The following is a 16,442-nucleotide window of genomic DNA, read 5'->3' as shown; positions in this document are numbered from 1 at the left end:
TTTGTTTTGTAGAGCAAAGAATTTGACTCCGTCTTAAAGAGGGGAAACCACTTCCTATGACAAGTTCGTTACGCTCCAGTGGTTTGAGTGTTCACACAAAAGACAGGAACGGGTTTCAAGGTCATAAACTAGCCTAGCCTTCTTCTCGAAGCTATTAACTTTCTTTGAAAACAAACCCCTGGGGAAAATGAGTCCCTTAGTTAAATTTGTTGCACACTATAGCACAAAACTGACTGTGAAAGGAATAAATAAGAAAAAACAAGCCACACTGGTAGTTCAGTTACACAATAAACAGGATGAGTAGGTAAGACTTGGGTTTGTGTCTCAGGAAAGTAGCTATATCCTGTGCATAACTAGCTCGTCTGTACAGTGACCTTGACGAGGCAGTAGCCTGTTGTTTACATGCCCCACTCTATATGAAGCCAGAGCCAAAGATGGCAAAAAGGGAAATTAGCAATGAAAGAATTCTTAGCCAAAGTCTGCTCTCTGTAATTACATTAGTTACCCATGAGTGACCTGCTGTTAGAGAGCTTAATTTGATTTTAATGAGTCCCATAGTGTGCTGGACTGATGCTCACATAAGGTCTGCTGGCTTTTGTGGAAAAGACAAGCCATGACAGAGTGGCCTGGTAGCTACAAGTCTATGCTATATCCAATGAATCTGCTACCCCTATTCTAGTCACCTGTGGGAAATGCATAATGAAAGTGGACGGGTAACTTTGAAAAATGTAAACAAAAATTGGAGACACCGCAGTTGGAGACATTCTAAAAACTATTTGTCACTGTGTAACTGATGCTTGGTGAAAATAATCGGGCTGGTTAGCGTTCCCATGTGATTAAAACTACAGAAATTGTGTTTTCTCACTTACCTCTGCCTTTCACGAATAAGAAAACAGGATGTATGATTTGAACAAGTTGACAGCATAACAGAATGGCATGCATATCTCTAGTGATGACAGGTGTCTTCAAAATGTATTCAGAAATACTGTGTGGGCGACTATTCAACCTTTGATGGGCATCGTGATTCACTGGTTCTGGAATCCTAGCATGTGATAAATTGAAAAATTCAGAGAGAAAACACTTCTTACGCTATTAAATTCACATTTTCAAAGTATTGGTGTTAGTCGATTGGTGTGTCTGCCCTCTGAGTGACATCAGGCAAAAAACTCATTCCATGCGCTGTACAAATGATTCACAGGGCATCAATACTGATGACACAGATGTCACACCGGCTAAACAGACAGGGACAACTAGCCTTTTATCTCACAGAACATTTCCATACTCACAGGAAGAATCGTGATCCATTCCTATCACTGTTAGCACTGCTCGTCCTTGCCTAATTTCTAGTGTTATATTTAAGGTGCCTGTCAGGTATCATACTAAGACATCTTTGTCCTACCCAGATGTATCTGTTACAGGTCATCCACAGATAAGCTGTTCATGAAATGTCCTTAAAAACAAAAAGGGAGTGAGGGTAATGTGGTGCGCTAAATGCAGCACAGTAGCCACCAGGGACGCCTACTATCTTTTCCACAAAAGCATTACACCGATGAAAATCAATAGGTGAAGCATATTTTTAACATACAAGATGGAAGGCTAATAGCTTTGTATCTGTTTGATGCCTGTTTGATGATCTCATACAAGCTAGGAGACAGAGTCACAGTTACAGTCACAGTTAGTCAGGTGCTTTATTATAGTCTATGACAATGTGAGGCCACACTGCATGGTGTGATCACAGTGAACTACTTATGTATAGCTGTTGGATTGATGCTTAACCAAGCTGTTGATTTAAATGGAAAGTGTATATTGAGAGGCCAAGAGACTCCAGACCCCAAGAACAAAAGAGAAAAGGGTGTAGAGTATGCAGGCTGGGTGAGAGTGGCTAACAGAAGACTGCTGTGTCTGTCCACTCTGATATCAGGACGCATCACAAGACAGAGCACAATCTCGTGACTGAGTGAGAGCAATGCAAGGCAGCCGCGGGTGTGGAGGTGTGGATGCACTAGGATCCTTTTTGGAAAGACATCTGACACCTAGTTACAGGCTGGTGAATACAAACATTCACAGTGTACATTTGATGTTTCTGCTCTCTTCTGTAACAGGCAACTGTAATAAAATTGATCCTGTCTGCCATCAACTCTAAATCAGTTCTTATATGATAAAAGTGGGTTCAGAGTCCATCAGTCCATCCATTCAACTCTACAGGTCATGTGTTTATCCACACAAGACCTGTGGCATTTATAGATCAGTCTTTAATGACCTGACATTAATCAATAGCCTATTGTTACCACAAACAACCGACCCTTAACTATTAATAGAAACTCTAGCCTCTTCACACAGCCCGGTGTTACAATATAAGTGATACTGGACATATCAGTGTTTGTCTAGCCCAGTCCATCATCCTGATAATGAAGCCTGGAATGTCTTGACACACTGCATTTGAAAAGAGAACATGCCTGTACTTTGGCACTTGATATATTTTTGTGAACATGTCACATCAAGCCACACACACACACACACACCCACTCACACACATAAGTACCCTGTTGGTAACCTCATCAGCTAGCTTACACCAGCAAGATCTGTTCTACATCATTTCTTCTCTGGGATGTCACTGTCACTGTGCTCCTGTGACTTTCCACTTTCCTCTCCTAATCTCATGTATCAAATGGTTGAACTCCCCTGAGGAGCAGGGCAGGTAATGTGTAGGGTTATTTGTCAGACAATACTGAGGTTAGTTTAAGGTCACACAGTGACAAAACAGCTTGCCCTCACTGTTACGTCAGTAAACTCTGAAGCCAATCAGGACCTTAAGGAGGTAACCTACTGGCTGCATTGTACAGAAAACATCAATAACAAGCTCACAGAGTCCTTAACAGAAACAGGAGGTTGCAAACAAAAGATGGTGATAAAAGGATTAGTCTTTTTGCAACAGACTGAGCTATATAATAGCTAGCTATAATAAAGTTGTGTAAAAGTTGTAATTTCAGCCATCAAATGTATAGGCTTATCATCCTCCACATGCCAAATACATTTTTACAAGGCTTGTTAGACTAAGACTCTTATTGTGCAGTCTATTATTGCAAGCAAGAAATATTTCCCAGCATGGACAACTTTAATCAAGGCATGTCCTATTGGGATTGAAGAATAGGCCTACTTATTTTGACACCATAAGGCAATCATTGAGCTGTGGTGTATAGTGTCACGTGACCTGGAAAATATTAGCCAATTAGTCGTAACACTTATCTTCCAGCTCTGTGGTGACATTGTATCTTTAGTCACAGTAACGTTTTGACAGTGTGACCTGCAGGATTGAAAGCTCAGCACAGAATGTACATTAAACAATAAATAAATGTTCAATTAAAAAAAAAAAAATCATAAACTGAAGATACAAAATGATAACACACAAACACACACACACACACACTTTGAACTTAGGACATTTTAAGGTGGCAAGACAGAGTAACTGCCATCATTACCAAATTCAACAGGATACAAAGTTGAGTCATGGATAATGGCTAGATTTGTAGGGAAATTGTGCAGATGTGTAGTTCCTCATTATTATGGTAACCAAACAGTGATTGGAGGCACAGCGTCATATCATTAGATTTCACATCACGCACCAGCATAGCCCTGCAGCACTGATTCCACAGTGTCCAGAAACACACGCATGCATGCATGTGCGCGCACTCACACGCCGGCACACACGAGCACACACACACTGACACCCACACCATTATTGGGCTGTCACTGGTAATGGCATATATATATATATAAAAAAAAAAAAAGATGCCACTTTTTCTCAAAATCTAATTTGAATAAAACTATTTCAAGGGGAAATTGGTTCAACCTTTTGTGAAACTCTTGCAGTTCAAAAATACTGTTATCAGCTCAGGTGTCACTAACTTGAATCATGTGCACTGAGCAGTCTCTTGCACTAAACGCAACAACAAAATCAACAGTTTCATGAAATGATCGTGTTATTTCTGATGCTTACAAGTAATACTGACAAAATATGATAACTGTGGGCTAGTTGCTGTTCTGACACAGCCTGCCTCACCCACAGAAGTGATGCAAGTGGTGCAGTGTAGCATGACAGAAGCAGCACCCGCAGGATTGGCTGCACCACCTCTGCCTTCCAGCGTTCAGAAACTGAAGAATTTAATCTTTGGAAAGTCCCCCAACAAAAAACGAGACTGCTACACAGCGCAATAACACAGGAATTACATGCCGATGTAGCCACAGAGATGGCCTCCGTTTTTTAATTTTTTTCTTTTTTAGAATCGAAATCGCGACCAAAGATATCAGAAGTTATACTTCCGCTCTACCTCAGATTTCTCAATGCTAGCTAAAGCTAGCAAGCTCCACTAACAAACTATCTGATAAAAGACCATATTAATATGGTTTACCGCTTTTCACTGACAAAGTGACTATTAATATTATGCAATGTCAGCATTATTGACAATATCAATGTGGTAGTCAAAACTATGCAAACAGAACAAACACCCGAATATCTGTTTCTGCTAATCTAACATAGCCATAAGACCCTCCCCATTTCAGGCAGCAAGCCAGAGACAAACGCCTCCACTGAATGAGTCGCACCTGAAGGCATCACAGGCCCTGGCTGGCACATGCCCATTTCAATATGGTCCGCATTTTGTTAACCTTGTTGAACTTGTCTAACTCAGCCGGAACTAACTCTTGGACCTGTCGCCAGCTGTGGCTATTGCCACGTGCTGGCCCAGCCAAAAATAACCATTTGTTAATATGGTACACCAGAAATGTCATTTTCTGAGAGTGTTTTCTGTTACCTCTGTCTTTCACAAACACCAAATACCTAGAACACTCCATTCTTGAGGGGCGTCTCCAAAAATATGTTTTGACAATTTGTAGGAGATGTATTGACTTTCATTGTATATCAAATTTTACTTGTTGAACAATCTACTAATCTAGAAAATGATGAGGAAATGGACAGTAATTTCTCACAATAAGCATTGACTCACTGGATCAGCTGGCCCACAGAATTCCCGGAATGTCTTTGGTGTGTCGGTGCCACAGATCTCTAGGGCCATGCAGGGTCCAGAACACAGCTCAGTCACCATGCTCTGCAGGGGAAGGAGCAGGGATAGAGTTAAAGCTGTTTCACATAATACTGACTGCGGCATCTGTAGTAATCTAAAGACAGATATGTGTATCAGCAGCTCACAAAAAAAACAGTGGTGTAGGACCTTGAACACTGCACAAATAAGCAACTGGACAAACTTGAGTTTGAAAGCTCGTAAGAATTTTGCTTCGAGGCCTAAGAATCATTCTATAAATCTTAAAGATTGAGGCATTGCAAATGGATAATTAATGCACAGAGAGAAATGGCAAAAATACCCAACAGGCCTACAATATACATTCAATCCAGATAAACAATGGACATAAACTCAATTAAATAAATCATCCACCCACAAAAGATTAGACCTAATATGTCGAGGTCATATTTCCCCTTCCTCAGGCTGTTTCAGCAGTTTATCAAGACATCTGTGCAGCCTCGAACAAACTCAGTTTTTGTGTGTTTTAGCTGCAAATGTAAGCAGGCACACTTACTACATCGACTCAGAAATTTATGACACCTCTCAAAAGGACAGGATAAACTCATCACAAGCCATGCATACAGATTGCACATTTTCCCCTGACACTCTTCCTGAGGAGACATGCTATTCAGATGGCTCTTTTGCAAGCCAGTTACTGCCACTATAAAACAATACCTGGGTCATGGACAGTCCTTCACTTATATACTTCTAGGAGAGGGAAGTGTTATTTTAATGGTTATGAGTTTATGTTCATGGCAGGTCCATTTCTCTCATAACCTTTGGCTATTTACATGATCAGTGACATCTTTCCTCACTCCTGTAAAAGATACTTATAAAACATAAATGTATTGATTCTATCAATGACTGGCCAAAACTTGTACTTTGATTAACAATAAAGTGACACAAGTGCAGTGCAGTACAGCGGAGATACTTTTCATGATGCCATAATAATGTAGCGTTCATACTCACAGGGTACTCTGTTACAACCCCTTTGTAAACTTCATAGAATTCTTCTGCATTGGCCCGGTCCATATTGAACTGTGGAAACAAAATAGCAATCAAGAACAACAAGCATAAAAAATGAGCAATTCAAAATTAAATAAGGGAATATGGAGATTGCCCTTCTGGAAATGAATTCTGAAATAACAAAAGAGGACACAATGAAGGGAGAGCGCTTTAATCAAAAGAACATTTCATCTCAGTGTATGCATCTGTGCTTAGATTTGCGACAACAGCTCAATCATCACAAATGGCCTTATCTTTATATACTTTGTTTATACAAAATGCCCATGAAAATGTATTACCCAATTTATTAAGAACATCAGGAACATGAAAAATCACATCTTTAGAACCAAAGCACACTGGGGATTGCTGATATGCAGTAATTGTATCCCTTATTAAACACATAACATGCACTGCATGTGGTCACAGTGACAAACTGTGATTGATTTATTTTGTCCTAGGGCCCACAATGTGCATCACATCCGATGTGGCAAAATGAATGGACATATTGTGCCACTCCACTACCAGTGCCAGGACAGACACATTCACTATTGTGAAAGGTCACTGTTGGCAGCAGTGATGCTGAGTTCGATTATGAGGTCAGGTTAGATCAGAGAAGCCAATACAGTATGCCCTTTAGTTACAGAGTAAAGCTAATTTGCATGGGCATATGAGAGGTAGGATGGGAAAGGTCCATTTTCACCATAGCAATCCATTACCTAAAAAGGTATGACACAGTTTCCACCATGCCAAAGCATGAGGAGAGGGGGATTCATGAATTATTTGTTAATCTCTTACCATCTGAAGGGCTGAGATTTCAAATCCAGCTGCAGATATTGAGTTCAGGATCTTGCCAGTCAGGCCTGTGAACACATCAAAGTAGTTAATTTCTGCAAGCTAGACTGGGAGCATGACAATACAACAATTTCCTTAAAACCACATTGACCTGGTTGACACAGATTGACAAGTCTTTAAGACTATTGGTAATAAGAACCTTTAACCCTTTAATCACAACCAAATTGACCTTGGAATAGCAGTCAGTCACAGTTAACTAAAGTGAAACTGTTTAGATCACTAGTTCAGTAGCAAAATGGCAGCATTTGGGCTGTACACATCAAACATAGTAAAGGAATGTAAGGAATGATATTTGGGTATTAATTGTATTTATTTCTCATGAATGCACTAACATCCACACTCAGTTTATTTATGAACTGAGTCTGAAGGTACACATAAAGGCCTATCAGTCATAAAGTCCTATCTATGTGTTGGCATCATAGATGGCATTCTGACCCTGAGACAGTATCAACCTTTTCAGTATTTTTGACCCAGTGGAAATGAACAAAACTGTCTTGAGTTTGGAGGGAAATTAACAATGGACAATATCAAAGTGTATAACACAGTGGGTGATACAACACAAATGTATGAAAAATGGACCAAATGCACCAAAATGGTATATCTTAATATAAAAATATGTTGTGCCTAAAGTGAGATGCCCCCTTTAAGAAAGATATAAGTCAGGAACTTAACAATGTATTTATTAAACATGATCCATTAACTATCACTTGATTGTGCAAACTGATTGGCATCAGAATGGTAATTAATGTAATTACATTACAAGCTGGACCTGAGGTATAGAGCTTTTATATATATAGATGTTATTCCATTTTGGTGTGTTTAGATACTGAAGATTTTCAGCTAATTGTATTTGATTAGATGAAGAAACCCTTTGACCAATGTTCAGAGAAGGAAATGAGCACCTGGAAAGATGAGTGATAAAAACAACTTCATGACAATATGGCACAAAAGACAGATAACACATGAACACTTAATAAAAAACGGACTTGCTGCATGAATTAGTATTAATGATTGTGCTATGTAGTTGGTACGAAGCCATTATAATGCTTATTCAGACATTATGAATGCTATCTTATGCTGAAACCTTCCTAGGCTGTAGTGTCTCCTGTGGATGGACAAAATACAGGGAGATTGCCTTACAGATGGCTGTGCTATTGGAGGAGAGGAGACATTATTCCTGTACAGGGAGTCAAGGTTAGACTGTTGCAGACACGCAAAACTGAAAGAGGGTGCCAGCTTCATACTCTCAGTCTGACATCCTGATAAAATGTAGCCTGCATATCTTTCAGGATATCAAGTTGTCTAAATTTTACATTATTCCTACATGCTGCTGTGTGTACATCATAATTTACAGTTTCTATATTAACCAGAACAGGTGCTACACCTGGTGCTCTATCAATCCGTCAATTTCTCTCTCAACCGCGTAAGCATTCGGTCACACTCCAGTTATCTGTGTGTTAGGCCTAAGTTACCCGCCCACCCCCCCTCTTGTGTCCTCTCTGCCCTCCCAGGCAGCACCCGACTGCCTGCCTAGGACAGGCACACGCACTACAGCTCCCAAAAGCAGCTGGTACTGTTGCTAGGAGATCCTATTCTGGGTGCCTGGCAACAGATGCTTCTCTATTCCAGTCATGACCGAGCGCAATTTCAGTCACGATTTCAGTCACCTTTGTGATTGGCTGTACATCCTAGACAGCACAAGCTCTCCTCGGAATTGAACCTCAAGGTAAATCAAAGCAAGCTTTTGCTACAACTGGCCTTTGAACTGATTGACAATCCCAGTTTGTGCTCAATTGACTGAGCCCTTCAGGCTGGATTACTATTCTTGGCTCAGACTAAAGGAGTCACTTCAGCCCGAAGGTAAATATTGTGTCGACAGATTCAAATAGTGAGACAGTACAGTAAGATGTAAGATGTAACCCCTCTTGATCACATAGGCTTTTAATGCATTCGAAATGCTAATCATCATAAACTCCTCCCCTAAAAATAGGCCAACAGTAAAATTGCGTCACTAATTTACTTTGAATTTAAAAGAGGGAGACTGGAGCAGTAACGGCAGTACTTAGATAAGATAAGAATACTAAAATCATAAATCGGCAATAAAGTGCTGAAAAGATTTGAATGTTTGCTTTGAACTAGTTGCAACCAGATTAGTAGGCAATGAGTTCTGGTCATAAAGGTAAACCATATAACAATAGAGGACATGTAATGGTATGTCTGAATTCCATATCTTGAGAAAAAGGCAGCTATCTTGGTCAGGTATAAATTCCACACCAGTGTAAATGGTAAAAAGGTAAACCTGAGCACCCAAGCAGTATTTTGGATTTTCTGTTTCCAAGTAATCATAGCAAATACCTATAACATATCAGAGTCAGTGTGTCATGGAGGCTCATTAGGAAAAAATATAGCCAAGCCCTCCCCTGGCCTAAATGAACAACTCATAAAAACGTTCATAACTGAATGTGCAGCGAACCTTTATGGCTGCTATTTTCTAATTCCAAAACAATCTTAGTTTTCACCGAACAACTTTTACCCTGATTCTTATACAAGAGCTTGTTTCTCACTAAAAATTCACTAACTTTTTTTAATCACTGCCATCCTAGTGGGAGAGCAGGCAGTCCTCCCCTTGGAATTTTTTTATTTTATCAAGAGACACAGTGAGACGGCTTAAAGCAATTTTCCACTTAGTTTTAACATGGGGTTATTTGACTCTTGACCGCCATGAAAACCAGAATATAAACTACTCACCAAGATTAGATGCAGCTGGGATGAGTTTCTCGCATTCAGATTTTTACTTCCCATTCATTTGAATGAGGTCATGAAAATATGACAATGAATGAAAACTTACATTTAACACAGTGAACAGATTCAATAACTAATTTTGATGCCATCACTCTGTTTTGAAGGACGTTGCTATTGCAGCTGATTGTGTGTTCAACAATTGCTCAATTATGTGCGGCAGGCAAAATAAAGCATGGCTATACTTAGGATAGTTTTACTCGTGGGTCCTCTAATACACTGGGGATTACATAACCTTGAAACAATTGGACAATATTAAGAACCCTAAAACTCACGACTACCATTAACGGAATTAATGCCGCTTAGACCTTTTAATTACTTCCTTACTGCTGCTCTTGTTGAATGCACATTGCGCACCAGGCTACATATTTCCTAATCAAAATGTCATCTCAGCTCCAAATGTTCTCAAGTTCATCTCTGCAGCTAGTTGTCTGCTATGAGAAAGTGAGAAAGTCACATGATGTGATGGAGATGTGTGTTCTTGAAAGAGAGAGAAAGAAAGAGAGAGCATGGATAACAGACACATCCATTGGAGACCAAAAATAAACAGAGTGTAAATGAGATACCACACAAACCTACAGTGAAGAGAAGCACTAGAGATCAAATCTACAAAAAATACCCGATCAAATTAATATATATCTAAGGACACCATCTACCCCCAATCTCATCAAACAGCTCAGTGAGCTTGGCCAGTGTAATGAACCGAGTTTGGGCTTATATCTCCTGGAACAACCACTCCAGGTCCCTCAGTCAGCAGCTTGCTGTGTGTGTACTCCAGCTCTGTCCAGAGAACTTCACATTTCACAGGTCAGAGCTCCAGCGGCATGCTCCATGAGCAGGGATCAGGGTAGGATTTGGAAAAATCCAAAGGCAAGGTTGGTTACCATGCAGTGGCTTTGTGTGACGCAAATGCATTAACAGCCATAAGTGGAAGGGGTGCAAGAGTTATACAAGAGCAACGGTTTGGTGGCGATCCTCCTACAACAACTACCTGGACGTGAGACTTGTATGCATATAATGGTGAGGCTTTGGTCCGGATTAAACAAACCATAGTTTTGGGTTTGTAGTGAAATGGAAATAGCCATAATTCAGTGTATTGTAGTAGGGACATATATACATATATAGGCTATAGGTTTCTTACCTTCTGATACGGCATGAGGTTTGATGATGCAGCATGTGCAGTCTGTATAGTTGGCTGTGTTTGAGGGACCATGACCCATTGTGGATGGAAAGAAAAATTCAAGTTCCTAAAAACAAAACAAACAAAAAAACAAAAAAAAAACAAGCACTTACATATAGTACACAGTTATTACTGGAAATATGGAGTGGAAAGGCACATAACATCCTTACTCTCGCTGCTGCAGCGACTGAGTCAGGCCCGTGCCCAACGTTTTTGATGCCATCTGTTCCAAACTGGGCACGGACACTCTGCTGTGCCTCCCTCCGTGCCACAGCAGAGTCTGTAGGTCCCAGAAGCCTCCTCCAGATAGATATGGCCTCATCACCCATCAGCTCCATGGCAACCACAGGCCCCGAGGACACAAACTGTACCAGGTTACTGCAAAATTGATCAACTCCTGAATAACATTTTAATTCTAATGTAATACTTACCTGCCAACACTAGTTGGCAAGCTATATCATATCTGTCCAAATGTCACTGCAATGTCATTCGGATCAATGTCACATGTTATGCTAATGATAATGGCTGGCCATCAGAAACCTCCCCTGCTTGCTCACACCAACTCAAAACTGGCAAATCATTTACACAGGCACTTACTTGAAGAACGGCTTTGACTGATGTTCCATGTATAAGTCTGCTGCTTGGCTCCTGTAAGGAAACCATAAACATGTTAATGAGTGGCCAAATTATCTCAGGTATTCAATGCTAACTCTTTGGAATAACCCGAGTACTGACAAAGGGATTTACAAAAGTCAATTACTTTCCTGTCATTTCTGCCAACAGTCAGCGGCAAAAGTATTAGGGCAGTTGTGTGAAATTGGTTCTTTTTGGTGTATACTCACAAAATTTGCATTCCAGATCAGTTTAGATTTTTATATGTGATTAATCTTGATTTTTTTTGTTAGCTTCTTCATTCGTTAGGAAGAGAAGAAATGGTTCTGAGCTGAAAATATTGTCTTATATAATATTGTGCTTTCAAATATTTTTTATATAATAGTTGGCTACAAACCTGTAGTAATTCAAGGTCATATTGTTACATAAGCCTGTCCCTTATATGCACTTTCAAACTGCAGAACTAAGAACTTTTCCAAGGCTCAACACTTCTGTCAACTGAACTCACAATGATGAATGATGCCTCTCTAAGCTGTGTGTCTCTGGAAGTCATTTTTGATGCCGTTAAGAATAGAATGGAAGCTTATAGCCTCTGTAAAATATGACTAGCAATACATATGGGAGACAGAGGTTGTCTGAGTTTTTACTGATGCCAAATGATTTTGGTAATGAGCCAAGAGAAAATTTATACTGGTGCTGTCCTTTAATGTGTCCCTTCACTCCTATTTGACAGGCTGGATAGCACATGGGCTAGCATTCTGTTACTTTGTTCTCAAGTCAAGTGCCTTCGTCATTATAAGTTAATGAACAACAAAAATGGAGAATACCCAACACCTTTAACATATCTCCTTATCCCAGTTATGCCATTGCCCTTGCATCTCTACAAATGCATTTTGTCACACTTGATCGCTTCCTAAGACACCCAAAATAATTTCTTGATCCCTTGGGGGTTCTGACCTCCACAGCAACTGAGCTAACGAAACTCTCATTACTGTGTCCAGTATTTTCAACTCACATTAACCGCAAGAACTTCTGAGTTACCAGATTTGCCATTCAAAAGATGTACATTTACCGTCCCACTGGGAAAGGTATATATATATATATATAAATTCAGAGTGAGACTAATTAGTCAGCTAAAAACTAGGTTAAACTATCTGTCAGCCAGTAGAAAAGAGAAAACAGTTAGAGCAATCAGTATAGTTGGATGACTGAGTAGATGTGTTTGTCATTACATAGCAATTCATAAATGGATTGATAATTGACACTTGCTGTATCTGAGAATTTGGTTTGATAATATGATCATATCATGAATATGATATAATGTAGCAAATAATTAGTAATAGTAATGATACAATATCATTACAAAATGCTTTCAGTACTACCGTTGGCCCTTTTGCCTGAACGAACTGCAGGTAGTTAGGAAAATGCCAATCCCCTCTGCCCATTGGCATGCCATATGTTCCTGACATGTGTGAGAAAGCAGAGCCATGCCACTGAAAATGTGAGGCTGTTGGCACCAAATAGTCTATGTTTCTCTCTTTAACAAGATTCTGTGTGAAACATTATCATAGTATGACTTTTAATATTATAATAGCAGCAAAATACAGTTGGCAATGTGCTCCCACCACACTCTCACCAGTGAGGCTTTGACCTTACCATGTAAGCTTTGTCATTTTGGCTTTGGTCACAATCAGGTTGGCAGTGTTTATCAATTCAAGGACATCTCCGATATTGGTAACTGCATCTGGCTTTATCATAGCGAGTGTTCTGGAAAAAAGGGAGAGAGGAAAAGAAGGCACAAAAAGGAAGACAGAAAGACAGAGAAAATAGATGAGGTGAGAATGGAGTACGACGGTCATTCAGCAGGCTACAGAAGTGCTTGGTATTCATCACAGAAGCCTGGAGAGGCAACAGTAGGCGACTCATCGAGATCAGACAGCACAGCCATAAACACAGATGACTCTTCGCCACCTTGCAGTCGAATGGATATATAGCATGGGGAACAACATGTAGGTTATTGAGTTTTTGCCAATCTCTATCAAATACACTGCTGTGTTGTTAGATATGTAATTCAAAGTTGCATTACTCTCCTACTCATGGGGAATCATTCAGTTTGAAACTAGAAAATATCCCACTAACAGACATGCTCATCTAACCTTTCTGAAGGAAAATTACTTGCTTTTCCTTTTCAGGCAATAAATGGCACCGTCAAGCTACTCGACAAGTAGGACTGAAATCAAAGCATGCAGCAGGAAAAATATAGCTTGCGTTGTAATTGGTCACTGAGTAATAGCGGACACTGCTCGACAAGCCTGCAATCATTGGTGCTTTGACAAAATATATGAATTATGAAGGACCTTGCCTCAAATTATAACAACAAATCCATGCAACAGGATGTTGATGATGTAGCAAAGAAGAGCAGAAAAGGAAATGAAGCAAAATGGGAACACTAGTATTTTCCTTTACCATACTGAGGACTGAGCTCAAGCTAGGAGTGTATTTTTCCTGCAAGTAGCCTAATTCTGCACAAAAAATGATGATTAGTATCATCTCAACATAATGTTGGAAAGAAGATTATATGTGCCACTGTAACAGGGATAAGTTACAGTAAGTCTGTAAGGCATGTAACTGGAGAGGATTATGTGGCCTTATCGCACCACCTACAGAATCATACCTTTCTTTTTTGCTGCCAAGTTTGTTTGCTGTATACTGATCTCCATAGCCAATCAGATTGAGCTGGCGAGAGAACACATTCACTCGGTTCCCAACAAACAGATCCTCCTGATGAAGGTCATCGTATTTGGTCCTTCTCAGAAAGATTCGCTGGTTTTTAACATCAAACTGCAAATAAAAAACACATTTGTAGTTGATCGAAATTAGCTAGTTGTAGACTTAAGCAGTTCTTGAATTTTATGAGAAATATCTGATTACATGTGCTACACAGAGCAGGTAAAATGGTCCTGTTTTTCCAAATGCACTTATTATAGCACTTGTGATCATAGTAGTAAATGCTTAGCCTACCATTTCCACTGAGCCATCTTTGGGGTAGAAGAACAGTTGGTAGCGCCGCAAGAGAGCTGCAGTGGGGTCATACCACTCAGCAAGAAAGGCATAGCGATCCTCCTGACAGAAACATTGATAACGTCAAGGCACAGATCAAATTAGGAAAACAAAGGACGGCAGAATAAGCCATACTGAGCTAGAGAAAAACCATAAAGCATGAAGCAGCTTTACACCATGAGGCTTAGGTACTGCAACAATCAATTTTCAAGATAATCAAGTCAAGTGTATTTGTATAGCCCTTAATCATAGTTACAGTCTCAAAGGGATTCACAACACCCACATTATGAAACAATAAATGAAAACAACATCCCCCAACCTACACCCTCAATGAGAAAAAGGAAAATATCAGATAATAATGATCTTAATTATCAAGGTTAATTAAAACAAAAATGTCAGCATTTCTGTCAGTGGCCTTGCCTTTAGACTTGAGAAGATTCAAAGGTGAGCATAGTATTTTCAATACGCTAAAAATTTAAGTTTATAGGGGTTTGTTTACACTCCATGAGTTTAACAATAATAATAATAAAACAGAGGTACAATTCAGAAAGTATTTTTAAATCAAAACCATCAAAAACAAATCGAAACATTGTCAAAAACACTGTCCAGGAGTATAACAAGCCATTTCGGATACCACACGTTGATTCAAAACATCTTTCTGGAGCTGCTGGGGATTCAGTGTCTTTCTCAAGGACACTTAAGCAGAGCAGATGTTTGTTATCACAAGGGCTTGAAACTGGGCCTTCTGGTTGAAATACAGTCTCCTTTCTCACTATGTCAACCCACTGTCCTTTGTGTGTGCCCTGTACCTTTCAACATCTGTCAACAAGCTTTGGCACCCTGCTTATGCATAAAACAGTCTTTCCAGGAATAAATTATGTTTACTAAACTGAAAATACATCACACTGTTTGTGGGGCCATCAGGTGTTATGAGGTGCTGTCGTCCTTAGCTATCTAGACAGATAGCTAAGTAAATGAGGTGTGAATTACATTTATTGCACGATCTAAAACAAAAAATGCCTGTAGTTTTAAAGAAACACGCAAACAGAATCCTGAAATTATGTTGGCCTGACGTAATATCACCCTACAGTAAGTTGAGAAAGTACCGACACCTGTTTGCCAGGTCAAATGTTTTGACATGGCAGCACATATATGCAAGCTATTGGTGTTTACTACACATGACTCCAAACTACAAGTTTGACACAATGGAGAAGGTTGACGTGGAGACAGGTGGGTTCCCTTTCCACAGAGACTCAAAATGTATCAGTGGCCCAGCTTACCATACTCCCCCGATACCACTAACAAAATATCATTATCCTAATGTCAATGGCAAGCCAGCAAACTATTCATTTAGCTGGTATTTTGCTGGCTACCAACTAACGTTAGTTTGGCACTATAACTTAGCTAACGTTAGTACTACAGCTTTAGCTAGTGGACGTTAGCTAGTTAGTTGGGCGCCAAAAGCTGTAAAGCTAGCGATAACATACTTAATTTGGCTTGGTCAAGAAGCCAATGTAATAACCGCTCTTAAGCCTAACGTTGCTAAGACTGATGAGAAATGTTGAGTTTTCTGGCGTTAATGTTAGCAACACAGTGTAACGTTAGTTAGCAGAGTTTAGCTAGCATTAGCTATGCTAGCAAACAAATAGCTGTTCCAGCACGTTTCAATTGGTTTGAATGCAGTTCTACTAAAATTCCTAACTTACTTGTAACGTTATATTGTAATGGTTTGATATTGGAGATAAAATGTCTGACTTACCATTGATGATAAATCGGCTGACTCTAGATAACTTGATGACTAGCGTTACTATTTTGTAGCTAGCCAGCTAGCTACCCGGGCGTTGCTTTGTTTCCAT

General features: G+C 39.7%; 1 protein-coding gene across 2 annotated transcripts in view; it reads right to left on the bottom strand.

The window, feature by feature from the left end:
• The window catches only part of nme7 (NME/NM23 family member 7), an 18,346-nt gene extending 1,904 nt beyond the window's left edge, over positions 1-16,442 (bottom strand). The window contains exons 1-10 of one of the 2 annotated variants that reach the window (XM_071923478.2): positions 16,346-16,442; positions 14,548-14,649; positions 14,201-14,367; positions 13,183-13,293; positions 11,512-11,562; positions 11,085-11,292; positions 10,876-10,981; positions 6,879-6,943; positions 6,048-6,116; positions 5,004-5,105 (exon numbers count right to left, since the gene is read on the bottom strand). In XM_071923478.2, coding sequence (XP_071779579.2) covers positions 5,004-5,105; positions 6,048-6,116; positions 6,879-6,943; positions 10,876-10,981; positions 11,085-11,292; positions 11,512-11,562; positions 13,183-13,293; positions 14,201-14,367; positions 14,548-14,649; positions 16,346-16,348 — 984 coding nt within the window. In that variant the 5' untranslated portion in view covers positions 16,349-16,442. The remainder of the gene's footprint in view (positions 1-5,003; positions 5,106-6,047; positions 6,117-6,878; positions 6,944-10,875; positions 10,982-11,084; positions 11,293-11,511; positions 11,563-13,182; positions 13,294-14,200; positions 14,368-14,547; positions 14,650-16,345) is intronic. The other variant, XM_078285824.1, reaches the window with a different exon arrangement.

This window comes from Centroberyx gerrardi, chromosome 9 (genome assembly GCF_048128805.1).
Source record: "Centroberyx gerrardi isolate f3 chromosome 9, fCenGer3.hap1.cur.20231027, whole genome shotgun sequence".
Classification (NCBI taxonomy): domain Eukaryota; kingdom Metazoa; phylum Chordata; class Actinopteri; order Beryciformes; family Berycidae; genus Centroberyx; species Centroberyx gerrardi.
Note: the sequence above shows the minus strand (reverse complement) of the source record. Positions and strands in the feature narration are given on the sequence as shown.